A 20,260-nucleotide genomic window follows, 5' to 3' on the forward strand; every position below is an offset into this window, starting at 1 on the left:
CCATTTTCAACTCAATCCATTTTAATGTAATCTAGTTCTGTCAGTGCCAAGATTGCCATTCTAAGCTTAATTTGAAGAAGTAAACATCAGAGATGGTGTTATTAAATTTACTAACCATATGTTAGAGACATTACACCTACTTTTACGGGTGTAGCCAGCCTCTAGTCCCGTAGGCCCGGCCTACAATTGTTTTCTGCCTGCTTGACTTTTACTATAAAGATAATATGACTCTTGCAAATGTTGAAACAAAAACTGAAATTTGTGAGGGAAGAGGCTTACATTTAGTCAAAAAGCTGGCTACAACCCTGTTTTCAATCAAACGAGTCTGGCCAATTTTTTTCTGTTTTACCAAACACTTCTCCGTTCGTTTTAAAGAACGACGACGGAGAGGCTAAAAATTGTCCATGTAATCTAAACTAGGAAAGAGGGACGCAGAGTTCACTATAATTAAAGTTTCCATAGGTGTGACTTTTATTGTATGTGACATGGAATTTGTTGTTTCTAGTACGACAATATTTACGCTCATAAATAAGAGAAGCAGTTAACGTAAGCCATGTAGTCCTCAATGGGAATTATTTTGGTGAAAAGGCTCATTAATTAATGCAAACCTAGTGCGTAGTTGAAAACGTTCAGGGCTTCAGGATAAAACTTCTAATTGTTAAAAATCATCTCTTGAAATTTTTTCATCGCTTTAAATTTACCTCAGCATGATTTGAGGATGTCTGATAATATGCGTGGTTGAATATAATGTAACTAGAATTTTAAAGACATGCTAGACCAGTTTCAACTAAACATGGTTTGTGTAATGTCAGTGTATTTCGTGTGAAGTGTTTTGATGCTATTTTTTTTTAAATTGAAGATAATTGTTTATTTATCTTAGTTTCTATTAATTAACTCATGAACTCCCAAGTTCTGAAGAAAAATTCTCCCAACTGATAAGAATGTGTTTCTCTTTGCTGCCGCTTGTTCCGAGAATTCGATGTAACATTATGTTTCTAGTAAAAGATTATCCTCCAGTTTGGATTTTCTCTAATTGTTATTGACTCCATGTTTGTCGGTGTATTAATACCGTGAGGAGAATTTAAATAATGATCAGTCTTGGGAGTAAATGGGTTCATTTTAGCGTCTCCGTTTAGCGCATATTTTACTTAATGCCTTGAACAATTTAATGCAGTTTCTATTGTGCTTATTTTTTTACTTCTTTGTGTAAGAGAAATATAGTGTATAAAATACAAAAACTGCGTTGATTTACATTGTCTGTCTTTATATTCTTAGGATGCACGTAAGATGTAGAGAAAGCAGATCCTATGGGGACTTCAATACTTGTTTTGACCCACTCTGATTCCCGCGCACCAAGTTGATAATGTGTGCAGCTAATAGTGTACTAACATTCCATGTTTCAAGCCCCCGCCCACTTAACAAAAGCGTATCATGTCTTCGATTGTGTCTCTTTCACTGTCTATCGTTTTCCGTATTGCCACACGGTTTTGAACGCCGACAGACGTATTCATACTGTTACATATCTGCGCCTTTTTTTATCTTTTTCCTCACACAAGTTTTTACACCTTTTCACATTTGCGCATCCCTTTTTTTTCTCCTTCCTCTGGTTCCTTCCTTTTTTTTTATTTTTCATCGCAATTTTCCTTTATTCCCATCTTTTTCATGTCTATTTCAGTTTTCACTCGTCTCAATCTTTGCGCAACGTCAGGCTTCTTACAACTCATATACCTCGTCACTCCCCCATAGTAGTTGTGATCATGCGTATTATGTCCACTTTGGGACGGTGTCCTCTTAAAGTCATCTCTGGTAAAATCTCAGATTTCCTTTCGATTGATTCCTAGTCCACAGGGTGCCAGTGCTTGCTCTCCTCAGTCCTCTCATCATAATAGCAGTTATAAAGCGAAACAGCTCCCTCCAAGACTCGGCGACATAATCAGTGCATTTAGTCGGAAACGAGTCCCTCAATGTCCAAATTAAGGCTTCTTCTATCATGTGATTGGGAATGGGTCAAACTCTCGCCCAGGGTTCACCTACAATGCGAATCCAAGATGGCGGTAGGCCAATCCACAGCCGGAGTCTACTGAGTCGGTAGCCGCCATCTCGGATGCAGACGCAGAGAATACCCTGAGGAAGAGTTTTGACAAAACAATCATCATAGCCGATGACAACTTGAGAGATTCATCATGAGCAAACACGTTCCGTCGATTATTAAACTCCATGTCTGTTCGAATACGCACTCCTATATGCCCCTCTTCCCCGTCCCTATACATCCCTCTACTGCAAGTTTTATCATCATACAGCACAATACAACATTATACCCCAGAGTAGCACTGTAAATCCGTAAAATGCAGTAACTAGACAACGCTTCACAACAATATGTACCCCTAGATAGCACTATGCTTCGCTCTACTGAATTTTAAATCACCATCTAGCGCTCTATAAACAATTGCTCCAATTTGGCGCCAAAATAAGTGCGAATATTTGCCGCAGTCATTTTCTCGAATTTTCTGTTCCAAGATGCGGAAACTGTGAACTTCGAGGAACAGATAATATCCAAGGACAAATATCCGTACATATTTTCGCGCAAAGAAGACGCTATTGTGTTTTTTAATCCTTCAAATATTTTGCGACGCTCGTGAAAAATGTTAATGAACAGCTCACTGAATTGAATTAAGAAAAGGTTAAGTTTCTAAAAAAAACTGTGATGCTGCGTCGGTGGAAGAGTATAACATGGTAATTTAGTGAGTTGATAACGTAAATTGGCCACTGCAAAGAGTTTAAAAACTGACGTTTCGAGCGTTATCCTTTCGTCAGAGCGATTGCAAAGGGCAAACGCTCGAAACATGAGCATTTAAACTCTTTGCGGTGGGCAATTTACGTTATCGATTCAGTTGATAATGCCTAATTACAATGAATTGGATTAATTTTGAGACGAAGACTTATCGTGGTGGACGTAAGGTCTGAAAATTGGGGAATATCGTTTAGGTGATATTCTCGGATATCACTTAGTTTTAGCAAGGGAATATTCAGTCACTTATTGCGTTTAGACCAATCGCACGCGAGCAAAATTATTTGATGGATCATAAGCAATAATATGTACCCCTAGATAGCACTTCACTTCCCGCTACTGTAATTTACATCACAATACAGCGCTATACAACAATATGTACCCCTAAGTAGCCTTGATCGGCATAATAGAATACATATATCGAAATGCTCCAGCCTCACGAGCCATGGTTTATGTCTTTCTCCCAAGTTCATTAAATATTCGATGAAAACCTCTGCGTCGTTCAAAGAAAATACAGCATTTTCCAGCGCAGTCATGACTCGTCTGACGTGAAGATACAGAGATCGAGATTTGATTACGGCTTCAAGTTTCAAACTCTTAAAGGCGGGAAATATGTCTTGAACTCTTGGGTTGGACTCAAAAAGTCTGAAACAAAATCATTCATGATCATCGTTATCAATTCTGAATAATTGAAATTCGATTCACGTTTACTTTGGAAAATAAATTTTACTCCTATTTTCCCATTTATACAGAGAAATCAAGACACTGACAAGACACAGCAACAGCGTTGTGAATCTCCATCCTCATCTTCAACAGAACTGTGCTATCACGAAGATGGTGCGCGTGCGTTTGCATTTTAAAGTCACTTTTGCACAAAATAATGACCCGATTGGCAAGAATACGGGCTAAACACGCAACAGCGCTGGTGCTTTTGCGTTTGCGTTCTGGCGTTTGCTCTCTAAAGGCCCGAGAAAACGTTTTCATTGTCTATTAAATTATTGATTGTTTTCATTCCTCGGGTTCTTCTTTTAAACCGGAACTCGGTTCTTAGCGACTTGTTCAAATACTGCACTAGTTAAGACGTAACTTAACTCTTTATACAACAGGAAATAGACAAACACTTTCTTCCTTGTGACGCTCTTAATGCGCCAATGAGCTGCCAAAAAGAAAGAAAGAATTCTATTTCTTTAGTTATTCCGACATACCTCAACGCACGAATTCAGGCGAATTGATTTATTCATTCTCTAAGTTGTGGAGTCGGAAATTAAAAGCGTCCCATCTACTAGAAAATATTGATCCGAGGGACATTTGCGCTAAAATGTTCGAAAATAAATACAAGAAAAGGAATTTTTCCTAATATCTTTGCTTCGAATAGTCAAATGACGATATGAGCCCGTCCAGACAAGTAAAAGTAATTCTTCATTCTTAACTAAGTGATTTGTGCCAGTCAAATTACTGGGTGTCATTTTTAAGTGATTCTTAAGTGACATACTCCAATACATGACGAGATATAACCTCTCTCAGTTAGATTAACTTTGTATTCTTTCTTGATGTGACATTATTTTAAATGACGTCACAAACTTAGGCTCCAGGCTTCTGCAGTGATCATGATGCTGACGAATAATGCAAGGAAAGTATGTCTGTGACGAGAAAATTTTGCAGGGATTTTATTTTAACCATCAGCGTTAGTTCATGTCATGTGTGAGCAAATTATTTTGGTTTGAGTCGATGAAATTTTCTGCTGAGAACTATTAGTGATTTCTTGTTCAATCCGACAGAAAACTAACAAAAGGAAGAAAACGATGGAGAACAATTCTCAAACTAGATTTTCACGCCGATGTCTTAAAATATAAAAGGGAAGAGGATCTCAAAAGAAACTCAGGAAAGAAAGCAGTCCAGGGGCACGCCCCAGAGATACAAAAGAGGTGAGGATCTGAGCGTTAATTATAAACGACAACATAAAACATTTAACTCAAACTACCATAACTTACAACTTAGTTTTTTTTAAAAATTTATTTAGCACAACGCTTAGAAGGAGAATTAAGAGGTATATATTTTTGCACCATAAAGAGAGTGGCTTTCTATTCTCGAAACCCCCACGGACTACTGCTGCTGGAGTCAGTACAAGTCACTTCAACTAACCTTACTGGTCTGACATGGTTTTATGGCCATCAAAAAAAAATTAGTTCCCCTATACAATGCCGAAAATTATTTATAACAGAATGGATTTCAATTTTTTCTTGAGAGAGAGTTTTTATTTTTTTCCAGCTATTTTATGTCGCAGAAAAAGAGAGTTGTTCAAACTCTTCAAGATATTTTATCCCTTTCGTGCGCGACGGAATAATATGTTTGTTTACTAACCAGCTGTGTGAAGAGATTGTATAGATAAGATACGGAAAAGTAGAAGCAACATCTTTTCTTTCACTCGAAAGAGATATGTCGATTATTAAAAGCGATTCAACAACACTTATCCGGAGGTAAATAACTGAGTACAATTAAAACAAACCTCTTTCAGCAACAACGACGTACTGCACGAGCTCGCGCCGAACAGAAACATAAAATGGAGTTGTTATTTGGCCCTACAACTTCCAACTTGACGAGAATGATAACAACGACGACATACAGACATCTTTTAATATTTATTAATTGCAATGTGTTTAAAGATAGGATGCGATGGAAAATAACGTTTGATTTTCGGTTTTGGTACGTAGTGTTGGTAATCGCGCACACCAGAGGGTTTCGCCTATCAGTGCTTCAAAAAGTCGACAACAAAGACTGTGCAGAAGTGTAAGTTACTTAAGCTTATCTAAGCCTATAAGCTTATCGACCAAAAGCAGTGATGACAAGTAAACTCTCCCTTAAGCTTGCCACAAGAGAAGAGGAGTTAGTTACCAATGTTGTGGCCATCCTTGGAAATCTCCTCACTCTTTGCGCCGTGTACCATAACCACAGACTACGCACGATTCCCAACAGATTCGTAATAGCACTGGCTGTGAGCGATATTCTGATGTCTACTATATGTATGCCTTTTACAGTTGCAAGTCTTTTCCACGGCAGGTGGATCTTTGATGAAACGGTCTGTCGCTTTCAAGATATCTTTGCGTTTGGGAAGTGTAGTCTTGAAACAATGGCAGCAATTGCAGTCAGCCGATATTTCTGTGTTGTTAATCGGGAAAAGTATCCCTCGCTGTTTAAGAAGCAAAGAGCCTTGATCTATATTTGGTGAAGTGGATCTGTGATATATTAGTCTTCAAAAATGACAGCATTGAATTCCACCCTGGAAAAGCAATGTGTCTGTACAAATTTGAAAGTAACATTGCCTACTCTGCCTCAATCCTTTGCTGTTTTATCACAACACCCTTGATTATCATCACGATCTGCTATGTCAAAGTGTTCCGCGCCGTGTAGAGATCAAATCGTGTTTTCTCATTGGAAAATAACCCGGAACTTCTTCGGGTGAATGTGGAAGAAGCCAAAGTAACGAAGCATTTGATAGCAGTTGTGGTCGGCTTTGCATGCTGTTGGCTTCCCGTTTTTGTCGTTGATAACATCGACATGGCACGTGGAGAACCCACCCTACCACGACAAGTGTACTTAACTAGCAGCCTCATAATTTATCTGAGTAGCACCATAAACCCATTCATATATTGCGCCGCAGATAAGAGGTTCAGACGAGAGTACAAGGTTGTTTTGAGGAAGATTTTTACCTTTAAATGCCGAGAAAACAGCGAGAACGGTAACGCCTAGCTGAAATAGCCAGAGAAGTGTGATAGGAAATGGATTTTTCTGAGATTTTGTTCGAGGTTGTTGCTGGTAAAATCAGAAACAAAGGACTAACGACATTATTTGACACTCACCATCCGTCAAATGCGTTTATCTACCTCAGTTATCTACCTCAGTTTATCTCATCACTAAATAGCCCAGAACTCCTTCGGATGAATGTGTAGGAAACCAAAGTGACGAAGCGTTTGGTTGCAGTTGTAGTCGGCTTTGCATGCTGTTGGCTTCCTATTTTAATCATCGACAATATCGACATGGCGCAGGGAGAGCCCACACTACCACGACCAGCTTACTTAACATATAGCTTTTTTCTTTACTTGAGTAGCACCATAAACCCCTTTATATATTGTGCCACAGATAAGAGGTTAAGACGAGAATATAAGGCTGTTTTCTGGAAGATTTTTAGCTTCAAATGCCGAGCCAACAACGAAAACAACGATTTATTTGATTTCAGTGCACACAGTTCATGATTACATTCCCTGGAATAAGGTTTGTTAATCGGGCACCTGACAAATGTTCCATCAATGTTGTCGTCATACGGAAAGTTCTTCTGAGCACCTTTCATAGTTTCGACTCCCCATTCCAGATTCAATTGCTAGTTACAATTCCTCCGCATTTGTTTCATTCTTCTTTCATGCTGTTAGAGCCAGCTGCGCTTGGCAAAAGAAATGCCACACAAAAACTTTTATGTGTCCTGATTCCTTGTATTCTTGTACAGGATAATCACAACGAATGACAAATGAGGATCCATCTGGCGACGATTCGAAGCTATTGCTTCTTACACAGCCTAGAATCCTTCGCTGACACTAACTCGGAAAAAACGGCAAAAAAAAAAAATGCAAGTAATGCTGAAGCAACGCTCATGGTATGGGGAACTGCGCCGCAGGTATATTATCAGCGGCGCTATAAACTGTATCAGGTAAATGCAACGAATCATACACATGCTACTTTCTTGTTCAACTTTCTTTTCGTTATGCTTTGAACGATACAATCAGGTTTCACGATGACATAATAGAGTGAACTTATCTCTGTAAGACGATTTACACCCGAGACAAAATTATCACAAAAAGTCCAGGAACTCTGAGATTTATTTCAAGTTACTACAAGTCTGCCGTTACCTCATTTAGAAGCCGTCACCAGTTATTTTCGCAAAGTCAGTGGTGGTGAATCTCCTGTAGGCTTGGGTTCCACCCTTTATATTGTGTTAGCGACGACTGATCCCCCCTCTCATTCCCCTGAAAACTACGTAACTCCCCAAAAATTAACCAATTCCTCACCCCCCCCCCCCCGACACATGTGATGACATGACTGAAGCCGCGCGCGTGGAACTCACTTTACAGCGAGAAGTGTTCCTTACTTATGGATTCTTCGCTTACCTAAGCAGCACCATCAACCCTCTTAATTTATAGTGCATTGAGTGAGCAACTGAGGAGAGAGTTCAAGGGCATTTTGAAATGTTTTAGTTAATTAAAGGCACAAGTAGGTAGCTATGGTAACGAAATGTGACGACGAACGTAGCTTGAAATCATGTCTATTTACATTAGATTAATTTTTGCGTTGGTATTGAGAGACGAAATGTCAAACGCGTCCAATTTTGCCGTTATTTGATAATATTCAAGCGCTTTAGGGCAGATTTTTACGAAGACGCTCAAATTTTTTTTCCCAGAACTTTATTACTGCAAGCTGGTATTAATTCTTTAAACAAAAACAGCTGTATTCCACAGTTTTTTTTAATGTGTATCATCAGCGAGAGAACATCTCTGTCCTCTCCAAGGTGAAACAGTTTCTTTTTATGCATTTTTAAAAATTGTTGCGACATGAGTTAATTTAGTTGAATTCCAACGATATAAATACTGTTAAGCAATGTGCTAAAGCGACGATTTTCATATCTTCGGCCAACCTTGTTAAAACTTGTTGGTTTCCACCGCAACACGAGAAAGAATTATGTCAACTTAAGGTTAATTTAGGACGTAAAATGACTTTTTGGCTTCAATAATTAGAAAGAAGATATTCAGACAACATCCCCACGGTTTTTAATTAACATTCCAAATGTTTCAAGCAGAAACGTGAGGTGGTTCAAACAACTTCAAATTTTACTGACACTCTACTTCCGCGATCTTATATGCTTATCAAAAGAAAATACTTCCCCTCTACTATGCCGAAAAACAAATTTTTACCAAAAGTTGCAGTATGGATCACAAAGTTTCCTTTGATTTTCGTAATTCTTCCTTTTTTCAGTAATTTTGTTTGAGGAAATAAGATTGTTGAAGCTTTCTAAAGTATTTTCTCATTTTTGTGAACGACGAAATCGTCGGATAACGTTTGTTTATTAACAGGAACCTGTAAATGCTGATGTGTACGAACAAGAAATGGCTAAACAGAATGAATAGCTTTTCTTTCACTCAAAAGGGGTAAACCAAATATTAAAAGCAACTCACTAGCACTTATATAAAAGTTAAACAAGTGAGAAGAATTAAAACAAACCTCTTTTAACATCAACGATAAAAAATACGTGGATATTCCCGAAGTAATAAAAAATCGATCTTTTTTTGACTTACAACTTCCAACGGTAAATGAAAACGACGTTGACATAATTACATAGTTCAATATTAAATATTGCTCAATATTTATTTACTGCAATGGGTATAGAGATAAGATTTATGAGAGAATGACATCTGTTTTCATCCCAGCAGACAAAATCGCTCGCGCACCGCAGGTTTTAGCGATTAATGATTCAAAAAGTCGTCAACGAAGACTTCGCAACGGTATAGTTTTTTTTTATCTTTTCGCTGAGCTTATCGACCAAGGGAGATGAGGAGAAACACACTTTCCCTTGAGCTCGCCACGAGGACGGAGGCGTTAGTTTGTACTGAAACAATTTTGTTTGCTGTCACCAATGTTGTGGCCATCCTCGGAAATCTTCTCACTTTTTATGCTGTGTACAGAAACCAAAGGCTGCGCACGATTCCCAACATGTTCCTGATAGCTCTGGCTCTAAGTGATATTCTGATGTCTACTATCTGTATACCTTTTAGAGTTGCAAGTCTTTTCCACGGCAGGTGGATCTTTGGTGACACAGTCTGTCGCTGGCAAGCATTTGATATCTTTACATTTGGGACGAGTAGTCTTGGATCTATGGCAGCAATTGCAGTCAGCCGATATTTCTGTGTTGTTAATCAGGAAAAGTATCCCTCCCTGTTTAAGAAGCAAAGATCCGTGATGTACATTTTCATGGTTTGGTGCTTGGCTCTGGTTGGATCTGTGCCCATATTAGTCTTCAAAAATAACAGCGTTGAATTCCAGCCCGGAAATCTGAGATTTTAACTGAGGTTGTTACTGGTAAAATTGGAAACATTTGAAGGTCTTCACAAGAACCCATGTTGATTTGTAGACTGGCTTGAGTTACCGAAAAGAGTGACAAAATAAATACTTTGCACAAACCAAGAAGTCATTTGGAGGATCCCCAAGACAGGCACCCTTAGTGATTGCAGCATCTGGCGGGGAATTACCCTCTTATCAGTACCAAGAAAAATCTTGTCCAAGATCATCATCAAGTGAATATCAAACACAGTGAACCAAGAGCTCGGGAAGGAACAAGTAAGGTTTAGGGAAGGAAAGGAATGTAGCGAACAGATCTTTTCTTTCAAAATATCATCAGGTAACGAGTGGAAAAGACAGCTGTGCATTAACTTTTACAAAGCAGTTGACAGCATCCATAGAGATAGTCTCTTTTTAATTTAAAAGAGGAATTTTGTTCTCGAGCAAAACTGTTATGTATGTAAAAGTGAATTTTTGTTTGTAAATGGATATCAGTTTAAAACATTTCTCTGTTCATTTACACTTTTCTTATTGAGGTTAATTTCCTGTGCCCTCCAATGACTTCTCTGAAGCTCGGGGCCAAACTAGAGATAATCGAAAGGAACATCTTAAAACAGATGTCCGCAAATTTGAGTAAATTTCTTCAATCATAACTCAGCCGGGACATGACTGTTTGAGTTTCGATGTCGTCTTCATCATTATTATCCACTGTAAGTGAGAAATTGTTGCTTTGAACTATGTAAAATTGGAAGTGAACTTTTTCTCAGAAATATCCTTAATTAAACGTACTTAATTGTCATTCAAATGTTCAACACACTCAACATACAGTAACCTACTCCCATCAAACCCTATAATTAATTAAATAGACTGATACTTGTTCAAATAATTACGCCAAAATTTTGCTTATCAAAAGAAAATACTTCCCCTCCACTATGCCGAAAAACAAATTTTTACCAAAAGTTGCAGTCTGGATCACAAAGTTTCCTTTGATTTTCGTAATTCTTCCTTTTTTCAGTAATTTTGTTTGAGGAAATAAAATTGTTGAAGCTTTCTAAAGTATTTTCTCATTTTTGTGAACGACGAAATCGTCGGATAACGTTTGTTTACTAACAGGAACCTGTAAATGCTGATGTGTACGAACAAGAAATGGCTAAACAGAATGAATAGCCTTTCTTTCACTCAAAAGGGATAAACCAAACATTAAAAGCAACTCACTAGCACTTATATAAAAGTTAAACAAGTGAGAACAATTAAAACAAACCTCTTTTAACATCAACGATAAAAAATACGTGGATGTTCCCGAAGTAATAAAAAATCGATCTTTTTTTGACTTACAACTTCCAACGGTAAATGAAAACAACGTTGACATAATTCATAGTTCAATGTTAAATATTGCTCAATATTTATTTACTGCAATGGGTATAGAGATAAGATTTATGAGAGAATGACATCTGTTTTCATCTCAGCAGACAAAATCTCTCGCACACCGAAGGTTTTAGCGATTAATGATTCAAAATGATTCAAAAAGTCGTCAACGAAGACTTCGCAACGGTATAGTTTTTTTATCTTTTCGCTGAGCTTATCGACCAAAGGAGATGAGGAGAAACACACTTTCCCTTGAGCTCGACACGAGGACGGAGGCGTTAGTTTGTACTGAAACAGTTTTGTTTGCTGTTACCAATGTTCTGGCCATCCTCGGAAATCTTCTCACTTTTTATGCTGTGTACAGAAACCACAGGCTGCGCACGATTCCCAACATGTTCCTGATAGCTCTGGCTCTAAGTGATATTCTGATGTCTACTATCTGTATACCTTTTACAGTTGCAAGTCTTTTCCACGGCAGGTGGATCTTTGGTGACACAGTCTGTCGCTGGCAAGCATTTGATATATTTACATTTGGGACGAGCAGTGTTGGAACTATGGCAGCAATTGCAGTCAGCCGATATTTCTGTGTTGTTAATCGGGAAAAGTATCCCTGGCTGTTTAAGAAGCAAAGATCCGTGATGTACATTTTCGTTGTTTGGTGCTTGGCTCTGGTTGGATCTGTGCCCATATTAGTCTTCAAAAATAACAGCGTTGAATTCCAACCAGGAAAAGCAATGTGTCTGTACAAATTTGAAAGTAACATTGCTTACTCTGTCTTTATGCACTGCTGTTTTATCACAACACCCTTGATTATCATCACGATCTCCTATTTCAAAGTGTTCCGCACCGTGTCGAGATCAAATCGTGTTTTCTCACTGGAAAATAACCTGGAACTTCTTCGGGTGAATGTGGAAGAAGCCAAAGTGACGAAACGTTTGGTAGCAGTTGTGGTCGGCTTTGCATGCTGTTGGCTTCCCGTTTTTGTCGTTGATAACATCGACATGGCACGTGGAGAACCCACGCTACCACGACAACTGTACTTGACTAACAGCCTCTTAATTTACCTGAGTAGCACCATAAACCCATTCATATATTGTGCCACAGATAAGAGGTTCAGACGAGAGTATAAGGTTGTTTTGAGGAAGATTTTTACCTTTAAATGCCGAGACAACAGGGAGAACGGTGACGCCTAACTGAAATAGCCAGAGAAATGTGGTAGGAATGTGAATGTGGAGGAAACCAAAATGACGAAGCGTTTGGTTGCAGTTGTAGTCGGCTTTGCATGCTACTGGCTTCCTATTTTCATCATCGACAATATGGACATGGCGCATGAAGAGCCCACGCTACCACGACCAGCTTACTTAGCATATGGCTTTTTGCTTTACATGAGTAGCACCATAAACCCCTTCATATATTGTGCCACAGATAAGAGGTTCAGACGGGAGTATAAGGCTGTTTTCTGGAAGATTTTTAGCTTCAAATGCCGAGCCAACAACGAAAACAACGACGGTTAACTGAAATGGCTCAAGACCTGGTGTAGTGGTAGTTTTTTTTCTGAGATTTTAACTGAGGTTGTTACTGGTAAAATTGGAAACATTTGAAGGTCTTCACAAGAACCCATGTTGATTTGTAGACTGGCTTGAGTTACCGAAAAGAGTGACAAAATAAATACTTTGCGCAAACCTAGAAGTCATTTGGAGGATCCCTAAGACAGGCACCCTTAGTGATTGCAGCATCTGGCAGGGAATTACCCTCTTATCAGTACCAAGAAAAATCTTGGCTAAGATCATCATCAAGTGAATGTAAACACAGTGGACCAAGAGCTCGCGAAGGAACAAGTAAGGTTCAGGGAAGGAAAGGAATGTAGCGAACAGATCTTTTCTTTCAAAATATCATCAGGTAACGAGTGGAAAAGACAGCTGTGCATTAACTTTTACAAAGCAGTTGACAGCATCCATAGAGACAGTCTCTTTTTAATTTAAAAGAGGAATTTTGTTCTCGAGCAAAACTGTTATATATGTAAAAGTGAATTTTTGTTTGTATATGGATATCAGTTTAAAACATTTCTCTGTTCATTTACACTTTTCTTATTGAGGTTAATTTCCTGTGCCCTCCGATGACTTCTCTGAAGCTCGTGGCCAAACTAGAGATAATGGAAAGGAACATCTTAAAACAGATGTTCGCAAATTTGAGTAAATTTCTTCAATCATAACTCAGCCGGGACATGACTGTTTGAGTTTCGATGTCGTCTTCACCATTATTATCCACTGTAAGTGAGAAATTGTTGCTTTGAACTATGTAAAATTGGAAGTGAACTTTTTCTCAGAAATATCCTAAATTAAACCTACTTAACTGTCATTCAAATGCTCAACACACTCAACATACAGTAACCTACTTTCGTCAAACCCTATAATTAATTAAATAGGCTGATACTTGTTCAAATAATTACGCTAAAATTTTGTTCAGTTTAAACTAAGAATTCGTACAAAGTGAACTGTTTCCTTTCCAAGGAATATCTGTTATTTTAACAGCAAACATATAGAAAGGGGTCTTTTTATTTGATTTCAGTGCACACAGCTCATAACTACATTCCTTGGAGTTGGGCTTGTTAATCGGGCACCTGACAAATTTTAAAATTTGCCAAAGCCAAAGATTTTTACCTTTAAATGCCGAGACAACAGCGAGAACGGTAACGCCTAACTGAAATAGCCAGAGAAATGTGGTAGGAATGTGAATGTGGAGGAAACCAAAATGACGAAGCGTTTGGTTGCAGTTGTAGTCGGCTTTGCATGCTGCTGGCTTCCTATTTTCATCGTCGACAATATCGACATGGCGCATGGAGAGCCCACGCTACCACGACCAGCTTACTTAACATACGGCTTTTTGGTTTATTTGAGTAGCACGATAAACCCCTTCATGTATTGTGCCACAGATAAGAGGTTCAGACGAGAGTATAAGGTTGTTTTCTGGAAGATTTTTGGCTTCAAATGCCGAGCTAACAACGAAAACAACGACGCTGAACTGAAATGGCACACGACCTGATGTAGTATGGAGTATAAAGGAGATTTTGTCCGAGGTTGTTACTGGTAAAATTGGAACATCTGGGTGTCTTTACACGAAACCATGTTGCCTTGTAGACTGGCTTGAATTACCGAAAAGATTGAGAAAAATAAATACTTTACACAAACCTGGAAGTAATGTTGAGGATCCCAGAGTCAGGCACCTTTAGTGGTTGCAGCATCTAGCGGAGAATTACCCTCTTATCAGTTCCAAGAAAAATCTTGGCTGAGATCATCATCGAGTGGATATAAAACACGGTGGACCAAGCGTTCGCGAAGGAACAAGTAAGGTTCAGGAAAGAAAAGGGTTGCACCGACCAGATCTTTACTTTTCAAACATCATCAGGTAACACACAGAGTGGAAGTTGACAGCATCCTCAGAGATAGTCTCTTGTACTGGATCCTGCAGCAAATATTTCATCATTGTCATCATCATCATCATTTTATTAGTCACTTCGGATATAACATTTATACAGCCTTAACAGTATGGTAGGGCGAGGAGACCTCCAAGAAACCACCAAGCTTATAGGGGAGGCCACCTCGGTTGTCATTACGTTTGAAATTAAGATGTGGATGTGGATGTGCGGCTTGGCCAATTCGGACTCATTTCATTAAGAAATCAATCATCTTTCTTTTAAAAGTAAAAAAGCTAGTCAAACCAGTGATCGATATTGGGAGAGAATGCCAAGTTTAAGGAGTTAGAGTATTGTAAATTGTAGAGTATTGTAAATTGTTTAAGATTAGTACGACAGAAGATCAGGAAGATCAGCCAAAACAAGACGGAATTTATGATTCCGAATGTCCCAAACCCCCGGCTTATTAGAAATGGAATTCACGTACCTGGGCAATACAGTCAGACATGATGAAGGAACAAGCAAGGACATCAAGAACCGCTTAGTGAAAGTCATCAATGTAGTCAGCATGCTCAACAATGTATAGAGGTCCCAGCAGTAGAGCGCCAAGATCAGGCAAAAACTATATCATAGCTGTGTCGCATCCACCCTAATATGTGGCTCTGAATGCTAGAGAATGACAGAAGGCGATCCATGCAGATGGTCAGTCTTCCACAGTCTTCTTAAATTTTGTGTTAGATACAGTTCCCTTTGGTTTGCACGCTGGACTCAACAATGTCTGGTCGTTAAAAAAAAGCGAAAAGCTAGAAATTTGGCTCACATTTGATCATCGTATTCACGCGGTTGTTAATGAAAAAAAAACTTATGAATTTTTTCTTTTGTCCAAACTAAAAGTCAAGATGGCGTCAATTCTTTATTTCAGTGATATTGAAGAGTTTGCCGACTCGTATAATTGGTTTCCAAACCTTTATCAGGGAGATATTTTTCAAATAAAACTTTAATTTTCTTTTTGAACCGCTAGAACAGTTTTTTGATGAGTCTTGATGATGAATTTCATGAGTTTAGTTAAACGACTAATTTACTGTTTATTACGTTGTTATATTACAGTTTCTAAGTTTCTAAGCCGACGATTTTTCTAACTTCTTCTTACGTTTTGGATACGTGAATAAATGTAAGAAGGCTGTAAACTTATGGTTAATTTAGAGCTTAGATTGACTTTTCCGCTTCGTTATTTGATAACAAGATGTTCTTACAATATCCTCTCGGTCTTAGAACAAAGGTTTTTAATTTAAGCAGAAAATTAGAGTGGCTTAAATTATAATTTCAAATTTGACCGTCACTTAACCTCCGCGATCTTATATGCCCATCCAAAAAAAATTAGTTCCCCCATACGATGCCTAAAATTGTTAATAACAGACTGGACTTCAATTTTTTTTCTGAGGGAGGGTTTTAGTTTTTTCCAGCTATTTTTATTGCAGAAATGAGAGTTGTTCAAACTCTTTAAGATATCTTATCCCTTTCGTGAGCGGCGTAATTCTATGTTTGTTTATTAACCAGCTGTGTGAAGAAATTGTTTAGACAAGATACGGAAAAATAGAAACAACATCTTTTCTTTCACTCTAAAGAGATATATCGATATATTAAAAGCGATTCAACAACACTTATCCGGATGTAAATTACATATTTCAATTATAATAAACCTCTTCCAGCAACAACGACATACCGCACGAGCTCTCGCCGAACAGAAACAGTTGTTATTTGGCCCTACAACTTCCAACTTGATGAGAATGATAACAACGATAACATACAGACATTTTTAAATATTCATTAATTGCAATGTGTTTACAGATAGGATGTGATGGAAAATAATATTTGTTTTTCGGTGTTGGTAGACAGTGTTGGTAATCGCGCACACCAGCGGGTTTCGCCGATCACTGCTTCAAAAAGTCGACAACAAAGACTGTGCAGAAGTGTAACTGAATTAATAATCTTTTCGCCGAGCTAGAGCTTATTGACCAAAAGCAGTGATGACAAGTAAACTCTCCCTTGAGCTTGCCACAAGAGAGGAGGCGTTAGTGTGGACTGAAACAGTTCTGTTTGCTTTTACCAATGTTGTGGCTGTCTTCGGAAATCTTCTCACTTTTTACACCGTGTACAGAAACCACAGGCTACGAACAGTTACCAATATGTTCGTAATAGCTCTGGCTATCAGCGATATTCTGATGTGTACCTGCTGTATGCCTTTTACAGTTGTCGCTCTGTTCCATGGCCAGTGGATATTTGGCAAATCTTACTGTCTCTTTCAAGGTTTTGCCGTGCTGACTCTCGCGATGGTCTCCATAGTTACCATGGGTGTCATTGCCGTCAACCGATTCTTCTGCGTTGTAAAACCAGAAAAGTATCTCTTTGTGTTTAAGAAGCAGAGAGCGTTGATATACATTGTCATTGTGTGGTGCCTGGCTTTCGCTGGATCTGCGCTCCCGTTTTCCTTTGAGGGCAAAAATAGCTTTAAATTCCAGCCTGGAAAAACAATGTGTTCGTACACGTTTGAAAGAAATATGGCTTACACTGTTACAATCGCATGTCTTTACATCGCTGCGCCCTTAACAATGATAGTGGTCTGCTATGTCAAAGTGTTCCGCTCAGTTTCAAGATTAAATCGTGTTTTCTGTCCAGGCGTTAATCCCCGTCAACTCCGCGCGAATGTGGAAGAAGCAAAAGTAACGAAAACTTTAGTAGTAGTTCTGTTTGGCTTCGCGTGCTGCTGGCTTCCTATCTTCGTTATGGATATCTTGGACGCCGTGCGCGGAGAACTGACGATACCACGACAGGTTTACCTGACGAACGGATTCTTGATCTATCTGAGTAGCACTATCAACCCAGTCATTTATGGTATCATGAATAGACAGTTCAGGCGAGAGTACAAGGCCCTCTTGTGCAAGATTACTTGCTTTCGACGCCAAAATGGCAACAACAACGGCAGCCACAACGCTGAAAATGATGCATGAATTATTTTCACCATTCTCAGCAAACAGCAAATATTTCTGTCTGATTACACGGAAATGACGCTTACATTCTCCTATAAGAGCGCAAGTCGGGCTGTTGTCAACCCATCTCATTCGAGAGCTGTGCTATAGTTTTGAACAGTAATGGTAATAGGACGAAGTGGAGTCCTATTCGATTTGTAATTAAACAAGTGATTAGCAAAATCGGACGACTACGAAGCAGGAGTGGGATTTGTCACGAGTATGATTACATGCAGTATTGGACGACACAAAGTCTTGTTACCAATTAACCATAACCGTAGCAGTTTCTGGAAACAACAAATATATTTAGAACAAGTATCTCTCGTAGAAACAATGGAACAAAATTCCTCAATTTTAAAAATTCCACATTTTTTTTACGATAAGTGGTTGTTGCTGTTTTCATTGTGATCAATTCTGTGATTGGTGGATTTAGCTGAGTGGACTTAGTATGACTGGTTGCTTCAACTGTCTGATTACAGCCAACTGTTTGATTACACTATCCGATTACAACTTTACAGAATGATTAGCGAAAAATAAAGCAGCTAATGTACCATTCGTTTTGGCTTCAAATGCCGAGCCGACTACGAAAACAACGACGCTTAACTGAAATGACACAAGACCTGGTGTAGTATGATAGTTTTTTTCTCAGATTTTGTTGGAGGTTGTTACTGGTAAAATTGGAACATCTGAGTTTCTTTACACGAACCTTTGTTGATTTGTAGACTGGCTTGAATTACCGAAAAGAGTGACAAAATAAATACTTTGCACAAACCTGGGAGGATCCCAAAGTCAGGCACCCTTAGGGGTTGCAGCATCTGGCGGGGAATTACCCTCTTATCAGTTGCAAGAAAAATCTTGGCTGAGATCATCATCAAGTGGATATCAAACACAGTGGACCAAGAGTTCCGGAAGGAACAAGTAAGGTTCAGGAACCGGAAGGGATGTACCGATCAGATCTTCTACTCTTCACAACATTATCAGACAACGCATAGAGTGGAAAAGACAGCTGTGCGTTAACTTTTACAAAGCAGTTGACAGCATCCACAGAGGTAGTCTCTTGTGCGGGATTCTGCTGCAAATATTTCATCATCTTCATCATCATAGTGTTTTTACTAGTCACATGAGATATAACATTTAGATAGGTTTAATACAGGTTTAACAGTATGGTAGGTCGAGGAGACCTCCAAGAAACCACCAAGCTAATAGGGGAGGCTACCTCGGTTGTCATTATGTTTGTAATTAAGTTGTGGATGTGGATATGCGGCTTGGCCAATTGGGACTCGTTTCATTAAGAAATCAATCATCTTTCTTTTAAAAGTAAAAAGCTAGTCAAACCAGTGATCGATATGATTGAGAGAGAATGCCAAATTTTAGGACCCTAGTATTTTAAATTGTTTAAGATTAGTACGACAGTTATGTGGTCGATAGCAATTGGCTATTCTTGTATCATTACTGTGTTCTTACCTATTTGTTCTCATTAAGAGCGTTTACGACAACGTCACAAGCAGAGGTAGCGGAGGTTGGGTGCTGTAGCGAACAACCGAAGACCAGACCAGAGGCATCCGATAGACATTATTCTCTGCATACGAGGACCTCGACTTTGCTGATGACCAGGCGCTGCTATATCTCACACTCATCACCATAAGTAAGAGAAATCCCGTCTCTGTGACCTTGATAAACAGATTTGCCTGAAGATCAGCTAAAACAAGACGGAGGTTATGATTCCGAATGTCCCAAACCCCTAGCTGATCAGAGCGAACAGAGAGGATCTTCCAACGACGGGGGAACTCACATATACCAGGGCAACACAGTTAGACATGATGAAAGAGCAAACAAGGACATCGAGAACCGCTTAGTGAAAGCCATCAACGTAGTCAGAATCCTCAACTATGTATGGAGGTCCCAGCAGCAGAGCACCAAGTTCAGGCTAAAACTATATCCTAGCTGTGCCCTATCCACCCTAATATGTGGCTCCGAATGCTGGAGAATGACAGAAGGCGATCCTTACAGATGGTCAGTCTTCCACAGTCTCCTTAAATTTTGTGTTAGACACAGCACCCTTTGGTTTGCGCGCTGGACTCAACAATGTCTGGTCGTTAAAAAATGCGAGGAGCTGTAAATTTGGCTCACATTTGATCATCGTATTCACGCGGTTGTTATTAAAAAAACTTACAAATTTTTTTCTTTTATCCAAACTAAAAGTCAAGATGGCGTCAATTCTTTTTTCAGGAAGCGATTTTAGTGATATTAAAATGTTTGCCGACTCGTAAAATTGGTTTCCAAATCTTTATCAAGGAGATATTTTGCAAATAAAACTTTAATTTTCTTCCAGAACCGCTAGAACAGCTTTTTTGATGAGTGTTGTCTACAAGATATCCATGTTTACTCGCAACTTTACAATTTTCATTTTAAGACATTTGACAAAGAATTGATTGATTGATTGATTGAATTTCAATGAATTTAAATTCTGTTTCGTACGTTGTTACATTACAGTTTAAGAAGTTTCTAAGCCGACTATTTTTCTAGCTTCTTTCGTTTCGTGAGTGTTGTCTACAAGATAACATCTCTGTT

General features: G+C 38.8%; 3 protein-coding genes and 1 pseudogene across 3 annotated transcripts; all 4 read left to right on the forward strand.

Moving 5' to 3' along the window:
• Positions 1-5,627: 5,627 nt before the first annotated feature.
• LOC136280861 (melatonin receptor type 1A-like) lies at positions 5,628-6,535 on the forward strand (annotated as a pseudogene).
• Positions 6,536-9,379: 2,844 nt separating this feature from the next.
• Positions 9,380-9,892, forward strand: LOC136280862 (melatonin receptor type 1A-like). Its single transcript, XM_066166596.1, has one exon. The coding sequence runs from the start codon at positions 9,380-9,382 to the stop codon at positions 9,890-9,892; it is 513 nt and encodes a 170-aa protein (XP_066022693.1).
• Positions 9,893-11,481: 1,589 nt separating this feature from the next.
• On the forward strand, positions 11,482-12,444 carry LOC136280863 (melatonin receptor type 1A-like). The gene has a single exon (XM_066166597.1). The coding sequence runs from the start codon at positions 11,482-11,484 to the stop codon at positions 12,442-12,444; it is 963 nt and encodes a 320-aa protein (XP_066022694.1).
• Positions 12,445-16,687: 4,243 nt separating this feature from the next.
• On the forward strand, positions 16,688-17,671 carry LOC136281259 (melatonin receptor type 1A-like). Its single transcript, XM_066167602.1, has one exon. The coding sequence runs from the start codon at positions 16,691-16,693 to the stop codon at positions 17,669-17,671; it is 981 nt and encodes a 326-aa protein (XP_066023699.1). The 5' UTR covers positions 16,688-16,690.
• The last annotated feature ends 2,589 nt before the right edge of the window (positions 17,672-20,260 follow it).

This window comes from Pocillopora verrucosa, chromosome 5 (genome assembly GCF_036669915.1).
Source record: "Pocillopora verrucosa isolate sample1 chromosome 5, ASM3666991v2, whole genome shotgun sequence".
In the NCBI taxonomy this organism is placed as follows: Eukaryota; Metazoa; Cnidaria; class Anthozoa; order Scleractinia; family Pocilloporidae; genus Pocillopora; species Pocillopora verrucosa.